The sequence below is a fragment of the Diuraphis noxia genome, unplaced genomic scaffold, assembly GCF_037042655.1.
Source record: "Diuraphis noxia isolate RWA-SAM2 unplaced genomic scaffold, SU_Dnox_SAM2 contig0001, whole genome shotgun sequence".
Lineage (NCBI taxonomy): Eukaryota > Metazoa > Arthropoda > Insecta > Hemiptera > Aphididae > Diuraphis > Diuraphis noxia.
This window is the reverse complement of record NW_028301711.1, coordinates 71714124-71733661: the sequence shown is the minus strand read 5'-3', so window position 1 is coordinate 71733661 and position 19538 is coordinate 71714124. Positions and strand designations below refer to the sequence as shown.

The following is a 19538-nucleotide window of genomic DNA, read 5'->3' as shown; positions in this document are numbered from 1 at the left end:
TATTACTTTTCTTTTTAAGCTATTTATAGGCATAAGAAAATTTCAAGTTATGTTAGTTTTTTTTTAAATTATTGACGATAAAAAATGTTTTGCTCGGTCAAGGGACTTAAAACATGAAAATGAAAATTTAATGCAAGGTTTCTTATAAGTTGTTTTAATAGCTGCAGTAAAAAATATTAAAGATTTATAGGTGCGGCATTTTTTTTTTATAAGTAGGTATTTAAAGCCCAAATTTATCAAAATCTCGAAAGTTGCTTAATTACTTTATAGTTGAAAATTTAAAACAAGGATTCTTGAAAATAGTTCATACTGTAACTAAAAAATATAAAAAATACATTAATACATATTAATTTTTACAAACACTGGGTACTCATATTATGTGGTGTTTGTTTCTAGAGTCTTTAAACTTAAGACATTCAGTTTAATGTTTATATAATATGTTTGACTGTGTATTCCACCATTCTGGCCACGAGGTGGTTATGTGCTGTGAATATATGCCATACTCGGAGACAATTTAAAATAGTTTAATGATAATAATAAAATAATAATTGTATTCATTCATTCACATTTATCAATGCCGCAAAACTGATTTTTTAATGTATATTTCATGTATTAATTACGATATGTAATATAATTGAGTATCTATACTACTATACTCAATGGAAATATGTATAAATATTAGATTATATATACTAATATACTATGTAGACATATATAGCCATATAGGTCATCAACCTGGTCAAGTATAAAACAACGAGGAGCGGATTCTTAGGTTCTTAAAAGTTTAAATATTATATTTATACTAATACACTAATGAAAACTTCAAATACTTAATACCTATTGTATAACCTATAGCTATAGTATACGATTACTATTAATTGCTCGGCGCTTGCAATGCGGAGGGTAGAGGGGTATGTGTTATCTGAACTCTTGGGTAGGGTGGCGGACACGACATGATATAAATTAACATTGAGTATATTTATGTGCTTACGCAGACATATTTACTGAACTATGTTTTACGCGAGAAACAAAAATATATATACCTAGTTTAAACAAGTACGTGATACTTAGCCTATTTATATTTATCTATATTATTTTTGAGAGTTTATGGTATTTTTTTTGTGTAACTCAAACCTGACAATTGAGATACTTTATTGTATAATATTTACGTATCCTTTAATGTTCATTAATCATGATGTATATCAGTCATCAGATTGCTATCAGATCATAGGATTTTTTTTTGTTTAATTAACCAATCATAGTTATATTTTTAAAATGTCATCAGTAGGTACCCTGTATTATATCTACCCAATGCCTAACTATTATTACTGTTAAATATCAATTGAAATTCGCAACACAAGAAAATGAACAATCTTCAAACAAAATACAGATGTTGTTTTCAAGATATCACGTCATGATGAACAATTTATTATAATCATATTATATATGTTGGGCAGGGCTATTAGGCACCTAATCGAAGTTTTGACCTCATATTCATTTGAGTTTCATTTATTTCGAACAGTGCACTTTTATTCTGGTTATTCTGTACAAAAAAATGTGTGCTACACTCAGACGTCGAGCGACACTTAGCACCACGACCCGGGCGGAATCAATAAACGACGTATACAATAGTACACCGCGCACGCGGTCGCGCGCTCGCATATACGTAGGTACAAGCTAGAGGGGTGGTGACGAGGGGTGAAAAACGGGAAAAAAATAAAATTCCCAACAGCTCGCGGCGTTTATATTATATTATCGTAATATAATAATATGTATCTATATATACATAATATTACAACGTATCTAATATGGTATTTTGCGATCGGTGTTTCGAGCTCGTTGCGGGGGCAACACTGCGGTATCGAGCACGGCGCGCCGCCGACCGAGTACACCGCCGCCGCGGACGCGGACGCCTCGCTATTCGCACGCCGTCGCCGCGCCGCCGTATACGTCGGCGTACCGTATTTTTATTGCGAGCGCCCGCCCGCCGTCATCGATCGCCGCTGCAGCCGACCCGCTGCCGCCGCCGATACCATTTTCACCGGTCCCGCCAAAGCTGACGGTCGCGCGCGTACGTCAGTCTCAGTCATCGCCGCGCCCGATTAACACACGGGAACGCCGCCACCTGACCGGTCGCATCGTATACCCGACCCGCAGTTTCCTCGGCCACCGGGCCAATCACATCCTCCGACTGGACTAGCCCCGACCCACCCGACCTTTTCCGAAAACAGCAGCTCCCCGTTTTGCCTATATAAGCTCAGGTAACCCGGAACTCCGCGGTCGCCACCATGGTCAAGCACAACACGGACACGAACGGCATCGGTTACGAATGGGAATACGCCAAGGTGAAGGACGACCGGACGATATGGCAGAAAATCATTATGGGCATATACAACCCGAGCTCGCACGAGTTTCTCGGCCGGTCCGCCAAGAGTTGGGGTGAATATTATATCCATATATTATTCATCTTAAGCCTTTAGATACCTAATAATACACACGACGAAACGCGCCTATAACCTTTACTCCGATGCATAATACACATATATAACATATCATATAATGACGACTGCAAGCGGCAGTCACGTGACATATTATATCTATAGATGGACGGAGTGGAGGGTCAGATCCTCACTCACATTGCTTTTAGATGTATGCAAGTTAGTAATGTCTCTTGCATATTTTTAATTTCATAACGAAATAAGGTACCTATTAGTAATTGTTTAAAACTATAATTTCTTTAATTACTTATTATAGACTTCACACGATTAGCGTGAGTATTATATCAGTATTAGTATTGCTAAAATCTGATCTTTATGATATTGTCATTATAGCTACGTTTGTTTTATATACTTCTCCTTAACCGCTTACCGAACACCAATGAATCACGTTTTCACCACACTGGTCGTGATTGTTATCAACGCATCACTTGTGTACCCCACCCAGACGACTCTTCGCGCTCGTCGCTATCACACGTCCTCACACAGGTATCTTGTCAATGTGTAAGTGGAGAGCGGAAGATAAATGCTTTTATTGTGATGGACGTGTGCGGGCTGGGTGGTTTCGTGATTGATTTTTTCAATTCCAATTTAAGTGTCCCTGGTGAAAGATATGATGTATCCCATGATGAGTTATCGTAATTGGGTCACCGAGATTACCAAGCCTGGATTAAGGGAGGGGGTCATGGAAGCATGGTTAAATTTATTTTGAGGACCCATCTTTACCCCCGAAATACTTATTTTTAATGAATTAAAAACAGCAAAAAAAAAAAAAAATTAAAAATATATTTTAGTAGGTATAATAGTAATTATAAAATAAAAATGCTCTTAATTAATGTCACGAATAGTTATTAAATGATTATAAATATTAAATTTATATTCTAATTCTAATAATTAATAACAATCTGATGAAGTTAATTAAATGAAAGTTGTAAACTACATTTTATACATAGATGATAGTCTTTATTAGCTATGAGTGAACTTGGTAGATAATATTTTATAAAATTATACAAATATATTTAGTCTAAAAATGTAGCAATACAACTTTTTTGAAGTTAAAGTTGAAATTCGGTCCACTAAGTGTATATGGTGTCCCCAGGACCAATCGATCCTTAATCCGGACTTGGGGATTACAATGGCCTTTGGAAGTGCGTGTCTTTTCCAAGAGTTGTGGGGGGGGGGGAGTTACAAAAGTTCAGATTACTTTCGTTTTCTCTTTTCTCATTATACATCTCATTCTATTCACGTGGTTCACTTAGGTAGTCAAAAAATAATTTTCTCGTATTATTTAACTTTTTTTATTTTTACAAATATCATTACAGGATTTTACATTTACACCGCTGTGTGTTTGTGAATATGTAGACATCGTTTAAAAGGAACCCTGGGGAGCAAACCGTCAACAGTTAGATGTTTCATATTATAGGATTGGTATTACATATATGGTTTATTGTAGCAAATTTTGGATGGGAGTGTGTGTGTCTGGAAGCGAGAACGACAACGCACCACAAATATACTATAGTATAATATAAAAATATGCTCCAAAAATGTCATTCGCCATAATAATATAAGTTGCAAAGCTGACTATCACCGTCGCGTCGTCCCATTTCTCCCGGACCAGCTGTTTATAGTTTCATTGTATATATATAAATGCTTCACACTGGTTCACAGAAATGGTTTATCTCGGTTTATTCGTTGTCTATACATGGCAGTACATAACACTAGTATGTATACATAGACACTCACACACATACGCACACACACACACGCGGGCAGACACAGCGCGCTTGATGACTTACACAAATGTTCATATATTTATATGTATACGCATAGGCCGTAGTGGTAAAGACTCTATCTCTCCATTACCTATGGGCATTATTTGAACCACATTTTTTTCCAAATACATTTTGCTCATTTCGTTTTGTTAAACCGAAAGTCATAAAAACGTAGGACAAAGGACGTTTAGACTACTACGACGTTTGAGCGAACGCACTTATTTACGTGACACTAACGAGTCTACGAGTCAGACCGAGTAATACGATATTATAGGGTGTACCGGCTCGTACAAATCAATAGCATAAAGCTGTATAGTAGTATTGTGGTGATGGTGGTGACCTACCAAAGTATCAACAAATAAAATGAAAATCATTGGCATTATATATAATAATCCTACTAATCCATAGGGATTTTACGAAAAATAATCGAACGCATATTACTTTAAGACTACACTCATTGTATCAGCTCTTATAACTTCATAATATTGGCAAAATTCCCAAATCACATATTAGGCACTTACCAGCTAGTACCTAGTACAATTTATTATAATTATAATTTTATAAATTTATAAAAATCTATGTCGACATGTCGTTGTCCAGCCAGTGGCGTAAGCAGTGTAGGGGCTAATGGGCTAAATCCCCCCCCCCCCATTGACTATATTATTTATTATTATTTGTTTTCATATTTACCCATGATTTAATACAGTATCTTATATCGTGTGTTTATCTAATTATTACAAACATAGTCTATATAAATATATGCATATGATTAAGAAAGTATTTAATTTATTTTTCAATCTCCCACTCATTGAAAAATCGTGCGTTCGTCACTGTTTCCAGCGAATTCGAAATGTATAAATGTTTGTGTGTATATGTGACATGTGTGTGTGTGTGCAGTTCGTTAATTTTATATGAATAAACGTCGTTGCCAATACCGTCTAAGAATAGAAGAAAAACACGCATACGCACGAAGTATATATAAGTATATAGTATATATTATAATCGTGTTTAGCAACACGCTCTTGCATCTTCCCATGATTTTAAGAACTGTGACTAAAAGTATTTCTAAGTTTAGAACAGCCTCCGCTAGTCTCGTTTCGTCGAATAAAATACTAGTATATCATATATACCTACGTAAATATTTATTCACAATAATGCATTATGTTTCTTAAGATTCGAGTGCTTTTATAATCCTACACTAAAGTATTACTTTACAATTTTGCGTGTCCTACTCTATCCGATAGCAGCTATCACGCAATCTTACGTTGAGCTGAGCTATTTAGTGTTTATAGGGATGAGATGAAGGAAACAATTTCTCCATGTGATCAATATTGTTTAGGGCAGCGTTTTCCAAACGTTTTCTCTGCCGGACGCCTTAGAAAAAATAAAAATGCTCGCGGACTAATCTTAAAAAAAAGAATTAATCTTAATTGCTTTTCAATACAATAACTATTTCGACAACGCGTTTATTATCCAGTATTTTCCGTATAATACGAATATGACATCAGTATTTTTGTTTTATAGATAGGTAATTTGTGTATTTTTAATTTTTAATTTATGTTCGCGGATTCCCTCTGGTATACGTGTGGACCACAGTTTGGGAAACAATGGTTTAGCAGGGTATATACATGTGTATAGTGTATTTTTTAATGATTTATTGAACTGTTGAACTGTCTTACAAAATTCTTGGAAAACTAGGTTCTTGAACTTAAAATACTTAAATATTTTAGATATTACAGCGGGAATTATGGGACATATGCTGCATAAATCGTTTTAGTTCTGATTTAATCACAATATAACGTCTTGAGTCTATACACACACAAATATATATATAATCGTAACGGTATAATTATTATTACTATTTTTTTTATGGTAGGTGGAATAAAACAATAATAATAATAAGACAAAATAAAACTTTAAAAAATAGGAACAAAACTTATAATTTGCTCTCTGCTATGTTGAAGTGCGCAGCATCATTAGGTAAATAATAAATATCACAACAATATAATATGATTAATTTATGATGTATTGTGCTTAACAAAAAGACCAGATAAATGAAAAAATGAAAAATATATTCTAGTTAAATTTATAAAAAAAAATATAAGAATGTTTTACATGGATACAATTAGTAATTTAAGATTCACTTGGAAAATTCTCAAAAAGAATATTTAAAAAAAATTATAAAGCATATGTATGTCGAATAAATTTATTTTAAAAAAAAATATAGACATTTTACTAAACTACAAAATAAACTACTTTAGATTGTCTATTTTGAATGTTTTCAAAAAAATTTAGTTAAATTTAAAATTTTTTATTTTTAGATTAAAAAAATGAACACACTGTACTAATAGCGCAAGTGTCTATAAATATATATATATTTTTAATATTGATTAGAAAAAAGTTTTTTAATTTGTCAGGTTTCCGTTATGCCATTCTTATATTATCTATACCTACCTAGTGAGTTGTGTTGTATAAATCCATTTCACTTGGAATTTTAGTAATAATAAATTAAATACTAAATTGTATGATATAAACATTTTTTATATAATATACATTATAACTATATATATATATATATAAAATACATTATATGACATTCCATTACACGATCAATTTTGAGCCATATCAGGCCTGCCGATCGTCCTTGGAAAATGGGAAGTCAGTTGATGTCCAGCAGATCTATCCGAATCTCACGAAATCATATTAACTTAATTTGTTTCATATTTTTAAGACTTTAAAAGTAAAGAAAAAGTCGTTCATTCCCTTAAGCGTAATTATTTAATTTGTCGTGGAAACTTTACTTCACTTATAGGTATACTTAGAAGTTAGATCAAAAACTTAAAATACAAAACGTAAAATAGTATCGCAGTCTCGTAAATATATGATAATTTAATGTAGGCAGTGACGTCGTATATGACATAACATATTATCATAATATTGTATATACGTAAATACGAGAATCGTTTGGTTTACTTGGTTTTCTCCCCTTACTGTTATAGTAAAACTTATTGATTTTACCAACGTTCCGGACTTTGGCTAGTATTTTGCCTTACATACCATTTAATGCATATCTTATTATTCATTATATTTAAAAGTTACAGCCATTGTATAATGTAATACATATTTTAATTTAAATATTACAAATTCTGTGCTAATAAGTCATTCTTATAGTGTAATAAAGTTATGTATCTTCATAAACTATAAAGCACGCTAATGTTTATAAGTTATGTAATATAATATCATAACTTTTGAATTAAGCAGGGAATAGGGATGTATATGTTTTAAACATTAAACAAAATTTTAAAAACCTTATAGTTTTGTTGAAATAAACCAACGAATGTTGCCAAAATCCAAAATCCATCATCGATTATATGTATACCAGTATACCTGTGTCTTAAAATAGATTAGGTTTTATTACGAAATGCCTAGAATACTTAAAAATACGAATTAATAATAAATAAGTGTTCGATGATTTCATACATAATATATACTTAAGTAGCTAAAAGACACGGTATAGGTACTGTGAAAGAAAATAGTTAACGGAATTATGAAAGATGAAATTATGAAAAAAGTTTTATTTCGTACTTTTTAAGAGCTCCGTAAATTACTTAGGTATACATTCAAAACAAATTACAACATTTTTCTAAACTGTGATACTTTTATAGTGTAAAAGCTGAAAATGTGTTTATTAGAAATTATAATGTATTTGTGTATTGTGTGAAAATAGACACAGACATAAATACCTACGAATAACTTACGTATTATGCAATATGACATATTAATTTAATATAATATAGGTATACCGAACAGATATTTATAATTAATGGTATTATGTTATATTAAATAATATAAGCAGACTGCAGAGTTGGGCAAAATACCAAAAATATGTATTTGTTTATTAAATACAGATTTTAATTTCAAAAATAATACAAATATACTAATTAAAATTTACAAATAGAATTTACGACTTAGAAAATATTAAATACAAACCTATATAGTATATAATTATATTCATTAATGGCAAAGTGCCTTCGATGAAGATTTTCTTTAATGAAATAACATCGTGGACATAAATTCTTTATAATTATATATATAGACATTTACAACAGTTATTCAGCGTATTTAAGGTATTAATGTATAATTATTTATTATTAATACCAATAAACAATAATGTTATACTATTGAAGACTGTAGTTTAAATAATTTTATAATTTAAAATTCATTAAAAGTATTGAAAAAACTTTATAAGTAATAAATTAAGTAACTTATCATCACAAAATGGTTTACTTATAAAATATATAATTCTGGTAGTATGAAAAAAAATCCAACAGGTAAAAATACCAAAAACTTAGTTATTAAATATCTTATGGAGAATAAAGTATTTGAAATTATATTTTGTTATGAATGCTTAAACACTGTCAACAGTGTCAACAATGTGTATTGACGTATTGTTGTATTTTACATAAATATAGGTGATAAATATCGATATTAGTGAATGACATTTTGCACTGAATTGTTTCATATTTCTTATCTTATTCATATCTTAAGTTCTAAATATCTAATGATATAATTATACGTTAATGGTTATAAAAAACAATTTATAAATACCTTAAAATTTGCAATTACCTATTTTCTTCAAATATTTGAAATCCTAGGTAATATAATTTATTTTGTTGACTTTCATTCGAATTTTTTTGTAATAATTCTCATTGGTATAATTTAATAATAATTCTGTTTTTAAAGATAAACATTTTCTAGGTAACTTTTTATTGAAGTAAAACTTCTTTCTTGAGGTATGGATGGAGAAAAAAATCGTCACGAAAAATGAAACGCCACGAAAGAATGAAACGTCACGAAAAAATTATACGGTGTATGAATGCGTGTGTATGACTGCGACAGAAATCGCTTGAATGGTTAAATGTTATATGTCCGAGTCTCCGAGTGTGATAGCGCGTCATTTGCTTAGTATGTTTTCTATTTTTTTTCAATTATACTCTCCTGCTCTTTGTGAAAAAAGTGAGGTTACAAAAGTGTATTGGTATTGTTATTGAAAATTGTTTTTGAAGTAAAAAAAAATGTAATCATGCATAAATTAAAAAAAAATAAAAATAACCAATTTTTTTAAATTATGGTTGCCTATCGAGTTTAGAAGATACCAAAATAAATATTTGGTGAAAAATTCAAATCACTTTATTTGTATAGGTAATTATGTATAAAATTATAAACGCAATGTCAATGTGTTGTGATAAATATTATATTATTGTGATTCAAGTAACAATCAAATAGTATAATATACATATTATAATGAAATAATGTAAAATACGTAAAAATATTATACTTATATAGACGCCAATCTAACAAGACACTAATTTTTATTTATTTATCTCACTTATGATTTAACGGACCCAATACTTATGAAAGAAGTTTTACTTCCTCAGAGTGTAACTCACACACTCGTTTTTTTTTTAATTGTTGTAAATTTAGGACTTATGTATATACTACTTATGAGATGTCTTAATCTAAATTTTCAACCCTTAGTTATAAAAACTGAATATTTTATAAGATTATTAGGTATTACAAAATAATATGCAAATTTTGTGAATGGTAATAGGAAACAAACTTTGCCTATGTGGCTATTGATGTTTAATATTTTTTTAACAGTTGTCATAAAAACTTATGAGGAACCTTGTACTGTAGTTTAAAATCGAAGCATTACTTCGACTACTAAACGTATATACCTACTTAGGTACACATAAATAACACATCATTGTAAAAATAAAATCAACGCATTCATCGCTCCGCTTATCATATAAAAAGTATAATATTATATGAAGGTATAAAACTATGCTATATATGTTCATTGTATAATCTAATTATAATAATCTAACTGCATTTAAAAAATAAAATAAATTCACACAATTTTTTTAAAACTTATACAATGTATAATAAAGGTACAAAGGCGGCTTTTGTGAAAGGACGATTCACATTGACACTTTACTTCAAATAACTTGAATTTAAAATTTATAGTTATGGTGTAATTAGGTGTCGTAAAACTTTTGTAACAAAAAATTAAAACAGCATTTAAACCATAGGTAGGTTGAAATTTATCATAATTTTAGAAGGGCTGATATTTTATTCATGAATATCAAAGCGCTTTTTCCACGTTAAACCCAAATAATTTTACCTTAGACACCATGCAAAACTTAAATGTGATTTATTTTAGAAAATATTCTATATTCTATATCATATATGTATATAATTAATATAAGTAGGTATATTACATATTACATTGACATTTAGCATTTTTTATGGATACAATTATACATAATAAGTACATAAATTGATAAATTACATTTTTAACAGAAAAATATTAATAATTGTTATTTTTAACATTTTTTCAGGAGGAATTTTGCTCTTCTATGCTGTGTTTTATTCAAGCTTGGCATGTATGTTCGCAATCTGTATGAAAGTGCTATTATCCACGCTGAATGACCATACGCCTCATTTTACATTGACCAGCTCGATAATCGGCACAAACCCTGGTACGTTAACTCAATAATTATTTTGTTCCATTAAATAATGTTGTACTCGAAGAATTATCGAATTATTTTAATGCATTTTGTGATGTTTGCCTATATTCATAGTTTCGTGAGGATACAATCTATTTATAGCTAAGTGTAGATATTGCATTATAATTATTAATTAAATCTATGGATGGGTTTTAGTGTTTTACTACAATAAGCACAGTTTCTAAATAGATATAATTATGTTTCAAATACATTTTCAAAAACATTCCTCAATACATAACAATTATCTACTAATTGATAGAATCTATCCAATATGAAGAGTGAGAACGATATAGTGAAGTAGGATGTACCAATATACTATGCTTTTAATTTCGTCTTTGATAAATTATTCGATTTTACCTATATGAACATTATATACAAGCATTTAATACATCTAGTTATCTATGATTTAATATTATAATATTTTAAATGTGTTTTATAGGATTAGGATTTAGACCCATGTCTCCGAACGTCGAAGACGGATCACTAATTTACTACGCGGCGGATAATGCGACTAATGTGGAGGCTTGGACTAATGAATTAGACAAGTTTCTGGCTGGTAAGTAAATAAAAAAATGAACATATATTTTATGAAAATTATAGATAGAGTCAGTTATTATTTTATCCTATAGGTTGAACTAAAATGTCTAATCCAGGTAAAATTGAACGTACTGACCTATATACTATAAAAATAATTAAATTAGTACCTACTTAACTAAGATTTAATTTTGTCAAATTGTTGTTATGTGATTAAAGCAGCAAATTTTTTTTTTAAAGAATATAATATTATTCACTTACAAATTTACCAAATTACCCATCATTTTATCAATTTTGTCTATGTGTAATTTCAATGAATTTGCAGCAAATTGATTTTTTATATAGTGTTGAGGAGATGAAGACGTATAACATTCCCACATATGTTGACTTCTTCTATGGAGATTGCTTTTATAGCTTTTAGATAATCCAGAAATTATAAGCTAAGTGTTTTGAAATGTTTTCAGTGTACAAGAACAAGACACTATTGCCAGACAAAGGTAATAACCAACAGAAATGTGATTACAATATTCCACCACAAAAGGACAAGGTTTGTGAGGTCAGTCTGGACAATATGGGACCATGTTCATCTGAATTTAAATATCAATATCATAAAGCTCAGCCCTGCGTTTTCATTAAGCTCAATAAGGTTTGTATACCCACATACAAATTAATATATTAAAAATAATTTCGAATTTACGTATTATTTTTAAAAATGTTGTATTATGAGACTATACATGTGGTTTTAAGAAAAAACTTTGCATTATAGCATTGAAAAATATTAAAAATGTAAACATAAAATCAACCACCATGCAAAGACAAAAATTATCATTATAGTTGATTATATTGTACGTAGTTTATTATTTGATGGTTTAAATATTGTGTAGATTTTCGACTGGGAACCAGAATTCTATGTAAACACGACAGACATTCCAGCTGATATGCCACAAGAACTTAAAAAAACAATCGCACAAAAAAATAAACATGAGGTAAATTGTTTCAGAATAATTTCCGATGCAACTTAAGAGGACGTTTCACCCGCATGTGTTGTCTCCGTCTTACAAGTGCGTAACATTGCAAAAACTGTTTTGCGCGGGAAAGAACCGAGAAAGATACAGTTATAACTAAGAAACGAAATTTTCACCACATAAAAAGGAGATTTTTTTCTGTGCAATATCGTTTTTATTTTTTCGATATCACTTATACAAAAAAAATTCTTATTGTTTTATAATACATTAATTTTGCGTTTTTTAAGCACGAATAACTTTTTTTGTAGTTCTGATATCGAAAAAATAAAAACGATATTGCACAGACAAAATTCTCCTTTTTATGTGATGAAAATTTCATTTCTTAGTTATAACTGTATCATTCTCGGTTCTTTCCCGCGCGAAACAGTTTTTGCAATGTTACGCACTTGTAAGACGGAGACAACACATGCGGGTGAAACGTCCTCTTAACCGATATCTATAATATCAATTATTTTTCATGTTTACATTTATAGTTATTCACAATTTGGGTTACCTGCGACGGAGAAGCGCCAGCAGACAAAGATAGTATTGGATCATTAAATTTTTATCCACAGAACGGATTTCCTGGCTACTATTACCCTTACAGAAACAAGGCTGACTATCTTAGCCCATTAATCGCCATACATTTCCTAAATCCAAAAAGTGAGAGCATATATATCATATTTTTATTCAATAATATTAATTTAGCTATTTCCAAACATTTCTTCTTAGATGAGTTGAATAGACACCTAAACTTATATGTGTATAATGTTTAAACTATACATAGTTTAATATATATATATATATATATACTTTTACTATTGAAAGGATGCGTTTATTTATACAGTGAAAATTACTTTTAACAAACGCAAAGCCCAACATATTATGATATTTACAACTAATTAGCCGGTATCTTTTGTTTGGTTCATTGCAGGACACACATTGATCAACGTGGAATGCCGTGCCTGGGCCAAGAACATATTTTACAAACGCAGCTTGCAAAACCGCGAAGGTTCCGTTCACTTTGAATTGATGATCGACTAAAGTTGCAGGCTCATAGTTGACCATTACGCCACTAAGCCATTCGCTTTGTTCTCAGTGCATCATAAAACACAGAACATAGCCAGTTTATTTTTAGTAATAAATCGTTGTATTGTTAATCGGTTTAAGTGAAATCCCAACAAAACGCGTTTACTCCTTTTATATATAAAAAAAAGTAATTATGTTAGGTTTTTTTTTGTTTGGCTTAGGGATGTTTCTGAAAGTTAAACATACATTTATATATTATATATTAATATTAATAAATAAAATAAGAGCACAGAAAAGTTAATATACTTATGATTCAAGCTTAAAAAACCACTGTGTAAATTCACAGTTAATCGATATGTATTCATCTGACGACTTCATTGATTATCACTGCCTAACTTTTTTTTTTATCATATCGCATAAGTAAGTGTGCCTATAGGTATTTTTACCGTGAATAATATAGCTGGCTCGTTTAATTCATTAGGCTTATTTCGATAAGCAAATTCAGTTATAAACAATACATCAATACATGGTAGGTGATTTAATGATAAGATGTAGGAAAATGTTTTAACAAAAAAGTAAATATTATTTGAGTTTTGAGACGAAACCCAAATTTATCATCTTAATAAAAAAAAAAAAATTATAATTACTTATGCAATTCTAATTCTATTCACACAACGTTGTCAGTTTGTAGGTAAAAAGTTTTCACTTTAAACGAAGCCATCGCCATAAACGGACATTTGTGATTTTTTTTAGGAAAGACTAGCTTTACTAAAATTTCTAAGTAAAAAGACCCACACTCCTATTCATGGATGTACTTTCAAATCCACATGAATTACTAACATATATAATTTGGGGAGGTGGTGGTTATTGAAATTTCTGGTGGGCTGATCTCCATCGATTTCTCATGTGGCCATCACGGTAAAAATATCTATACGATCAAATTTACGAGGTATGGTCGTAAAAAAAATTAATTACAATAAAGCGATACCTAACCAGCCGTGTCATTTCGAATATTATGAAACCAGGTAAAAAATTTTAGCGAACAATTATAAAAAAAGATGATAAAAATATAATACCTATACGTAACAACCACAGCCAACAATACTTAATCGAAAATTTCGTTTTTGATACACAAAAACATATTCAATTATATCTTTGCATACAACATGTTTTTCCTGAGCACACCAGCAAATCCCAAAGATCGGACCTGTAGGCCTTTAAAAAAAAATGATCAAATCCACCACCCCCTCCTCTCAGAGTGACGCGACAGTGGGTACCTACTCAACCTTCTATGTATCTTGTCTATAGTTATTTTATCTCTTGATGTCGTCTCTCATCAGTCTCATGGCTCTCATCTCGCGCACAGTCACACGTGCCTATATTTATTAATTACGATACTCATATAGATAGGTATGCGCAAATCACATTTTAAGACAATAATGTTTTCGTGTCAGTGAAACGTGTACTAAATACATAATAATATTATGCTTTATATTTTACCCTCCAGTAGTCGAGTGAAAATCTCTCTACTCTTACAATAATATTATACCTAATAACGTTTTATAATTATTGTGGTATATAATATATTATTATTTATGCATAAACATAAATTTATATATACTTTTATATATTAGAATCGATGAGATTCATCAATCCATCCATCTCATATAATATTGATACACGTTAATATAATTATAGGCAGTGTTGGATGATTGGCTCTTCAAAAGTTATTCCGTTATACGATAATTTCGTGTGACTTTGCGTTACGTGTCGTGTAATACATTGCGTACTAGATAGGTACCCAATATTGATTATGGGCAGGTAACTATGGAACGGAACAATCGCATTTGAGAAAATTACTGATAACCTATATAATATTATTATTTATTTATTCATTATTACTATTATTTTAAATGATATTAATAAACGTTATAAACATATAGGTATACCTACTTGCCTATTTAATCGTAATATGTTTTAAGCTGTCGTTGCAATGTAATAACCAAATTTAATGTTGATTCTCGTAATTATTCTACTTACATTCGTACATTAGAGTATATAACTATTATATATGCCTATAATATATATATAAATTATTATGTTAAGAAAGTTATTGATTATTTAAAGTTTTAACGTTTTGACGTAGCGAGCTAAGTAAAATTGCATATTTTAGGGGAATACAGCGTGTTTTTAATTCGTTTAGTGATGTTATACTTGTTTCGTTTCACGCTGCAGTCGAGAGTAATATTATATATTATAAAATATGTATTTAGGTATCAATTAATATATAAGTGTATAACGTGTATGTAATAGTAGTGCGGGGGGAACTGAGGTTGATGATTTTATTATTATATGTTTATATGTATATGTAAACGGAATCATATAGATTATAGAAATCGTTAATGTAGATGTTCAGCAATTTTTTTTTATTTATCATATATAGTACCTATATAATCTCTATAATAATATATTATTTTGTGTGTCCTGCTGGCCAATGGTGTCATCATTTAATCAACAGTAATGGCAGACTGCGGTTGCTGGTGGTAGAGGTGCGACTTTAAATACAATATCCCTGATCATAGGTATAACAAATTGTCAATTTAAATATAATAAAATCATAATATCAAATATATATAACGACGTGGACGATGTTACCAGTTGTCCTAAAATAACAGCTAGGATTATGTCCCGTGAGTATTTTGGTTTTGTAATAAGACTCACAGAGATAAGAACTACAATTATTTCATATTTTAATGGTTTGGTAAAAAGGATAAAAAGTATTTTTTTTTTTTATTTAATTATTTCCAACTAAATTCACTATAGCCGTTTTGTAGAGTTTATTTTTCTGAAAATATTGACGTTTCAAAATTTTATTTTTGTTAATTTCCTGATATTTATTTTATTTTTTTAGTTTTGAGAAAAATTGTGAATTATTACACTTCGTAGTGTTATCAAACATGTAAAACGACGCGCCGCGCTCGTGCTCATACTGCCTGCCGAACGATTTCAGTGGGTGTGCCTAATTATTATTATCATATTTTATTTCTTCAAAACTAGAAAAAAATTATTAAAAATCAGGAAATCAATGAAAATAAAATTTTGAAACGTCAATATTTTAAGGAAAAAAAACTCTACAAAATAGCTATCATTATTTTTTTGGAAATAATTAAATAAAAAAATAAAAATATTTTTAAATTTAAAACATTGAAATAAATTACAAATTGAAATAATCGTAGTTCTTATTGTTTGAGAGTCTTATAACAAAACCAGAATGTTGATGTCTCCATTATTTCGTGAGATATCTCAATGGGTAAATCCTCGCGGGACATTCTGTATATAAAAACCGCAGCATAAATGACGTACCTATATACACGCACCACGCACACGATTCTTACAATGCCTTTGCTTATAATGTACATGTACGTATTTAGAATTTCTCGAACGACGCTGGTGGTCGTCAAATCATTGCTCACACGCAAGTAATCTTAAAAATAAATCTCCAATAAAGTAAAATAATAATTAATAACATTTTACCGTATGGTACAGGGGCGGACTGAGGCCCTGAAGGCCCAGGTGGGTATACGTTTTAAAACTACCAGACAAGAGACTCATGTTACAATGTTTATTTTAAATAAAATAACTTTTTAAGGAACTTATAGCAAAATGAAAAAAATTCTGTAGGTTTATACTCAACTAAATTTAACATAATAAAATAAAATAAATTACTTCAATATTAAAATTTTTAAACTTTATCATACAAATAAAATGAATAAAAAAAAATTTTTATACAACCAAGTTCCACATAATAAAAAAACAAGTTACTTCAATATTTAAATCTTAAATCTTTTTCAATACAAACAATATAAAAAAATTCAAAAATGAATGTGTTGTTTTTAATTTAAACACTATTTTTAATACTAATTAGTAATTACTATTATTGTTTTAAAAAACTAATAAATTACACATATTCCAAAAATGAATCCAAATTAAAGAACTTTCATAGCCTTCGCGGCAGCAGTCTGACTGTTCCATAGTTACTTAATTTTTGTAAATAGCACCAATTGTAATACCTATTGTATAGTCTTCGTTTTCGTGGTAATGATTACTGTGTGGAATTGAAAAATTATTAAACATAACAAATATAGCTCGAGGCCCAAACATAAAATGTCTAGAGGGCCTGGGTGGGTGTATGGCCACCTACCCGCCCTGCCAGCCCGTCCCTGCGTATGGACGACGCTGCTGGTCGTCCAAAACATGTACATACGATCGCAGCTCAAACTAGTGAAACGTACTTGCGCCCACACGGTTGCAGCAGTGCTTTATTTGCTTATCATCATAGGCGAATCTACAGGGCACACCCTGCGACTCGTATAGGTAAACGGTAAACCTGTGTAGGGCCCATAATACTCATTTCAGTTACAATCGTATTGAGTATAAACATTAAACAATTTGTACTTCAATTTAAATACATTTTTATGGGTACAAATATTGTCAGTATAAATATTATAGCGATAAGCATAGTTGATAAAAGATCAGCAATATTTTCAAGAAAAAAGAAATAAACATGCCTGATGTTTATTTATAGCACGGCTATAGTCGTAATTTATAGCCATAATCATATAGTTATTTTATGTAATTTAATTTTACCAGTAATTATAATTTTTATGGTTGTTGACAAAATGAAAAATAGGTACCTTATTTCGTATTAAGTATTAACACAGAAGTATTAAGTATAATATTATATCATGTCGCCTACTACTAGATACCAGTTATATTACATATTTTATACAATTCTTTGTTATTAATGACAATAAAATTAAGTTGTATATTTAATACAATTCTTCGTTATTATTAATAATAAAAATAAGATGTTATATTAAACTTCCTAGAATTTTAAACATAATTGATCAGCAATTTAATTGTTGGTTGCAAGTATGACTAAAAAAAAAAAATTGAGTAACATATATTGAACTTTGCAATAGTTGTAGTTCATTAAATTGAATAATTTTGAAACATTACATGTGTATTTTACAGCATGAAAAATATCATCTAAGCTAGGTAATAAAAATTAATCTTAATAATGTTATTTCAAATGGGAAACATATTTTAAACGTGTGATAACTGAGAGGTATTTTGAACTACAGAGGGCCTTTTTGAGGTAAAGGCACACCCTGCTATGAATTCCTAGATTTGCCTATGCTTATCATAATATCATGCATACGTACCATATTGGCGTGTCCAGGCCTCCATGGCTGGGGAGGCCATTTATAAAATTTAAATTTTTTACTTACTACAACGATCTGTATTTTATAATCTATATTCGTGACTTTTTATTTTTGTATGGAAATTATATAGCACTACTAACCATATAGAAATCCGTGTTTCAACCAAGGTAGATTATACGCCAAGAATCAAGTCACTGGGGAGGCCGGTGACCACCCTGCCACCCCCATAGATACGCCTATGATACGTACTAAGAATATTGGTCGGACGACGCTGCTGGTCGTCGAATCGCTGCTCGTGTGTATAGGTACACGCGTACCCTGCATGGCCTGACTGGATCAAAAATGTCTACCACGAAAGTCAAAAAAATCGGCCCACTTAGGTATACCTATAAAAACAACCCTAGGAAACTTATATTTTCATGTAAAATGATTGTATATTCAAAAAAAAAAACTTGAGAACTGATTCTGTTCAACAAGAACGATTCGTTAGTCAATAAACACGACATCGTCTCGTTGTCAAGCCACGATGAGAGCCGCCACTGGTCAATGAATAATCATAGAATATTCTACGTAGGCGTAAAATACTCGAAGTAACTTCTAAAGGTTATATGTAACTTTGTGAATAAGTCCCATCGAAAAATTCTGATTACATCATCATTGTCCTTAGTAAATATACCTATATAGGTTTCCGAAAATCGCTTGGAACATTAAAGTTCTTTGCCTAAATTGCAGTACCTATTGTTAATTGTTATGCCGTATTTCAATATATTTGTCAATAGTGATTTTTGTTTATTACAAAGTAATTTTATCTTATAGTTGTACTGCAGTCGTACTGATTCAGTGGCACCGAAATTTAAAAAGTTTTGTGATTCTAAAAGTTATGTCCTACCAGCTATCAGCCACCACATCT

General features: G+C 30.2%; 2 protein-coding genes across 3 annotated transcripts in view; one reads left to right on the top strand and one right to left on the bottom strand.

The window, feature by feature from the left end:
* LOC149061589 (zinc finger MYM-type protein 1-like) overlaps window positions 1–19538 on the bottom strand; it is a 72065-nt gene that overhangs the window by 10121 nt on the left and 42406 nt on the right. The window lies entirely within an intron of this gene.
* Window positions 1986–15812, top strand: LOC107171459 (sodium/potassium-transporting ATPase subunit beta-2-like). The gene is made up of 7 exons (XM_089226166.1): window positions 1986–2439; window positions 10669–10809; window positions 11276–11392; window positions 11835–12016; window positions 12255–12356; window positions 12869–13037; window positions 13309–15812. The coding sequence occupies exons 1-7, from the start codon at window positions 2289–2291 to the stop codon at window positions 13416–13418; spliced, it is 972 nt and encodes a 323-aa protein (XP_089082292.1). The 5' UTR covers window positions 1986–2288; the 3' UTR covers window positions 13419–15812.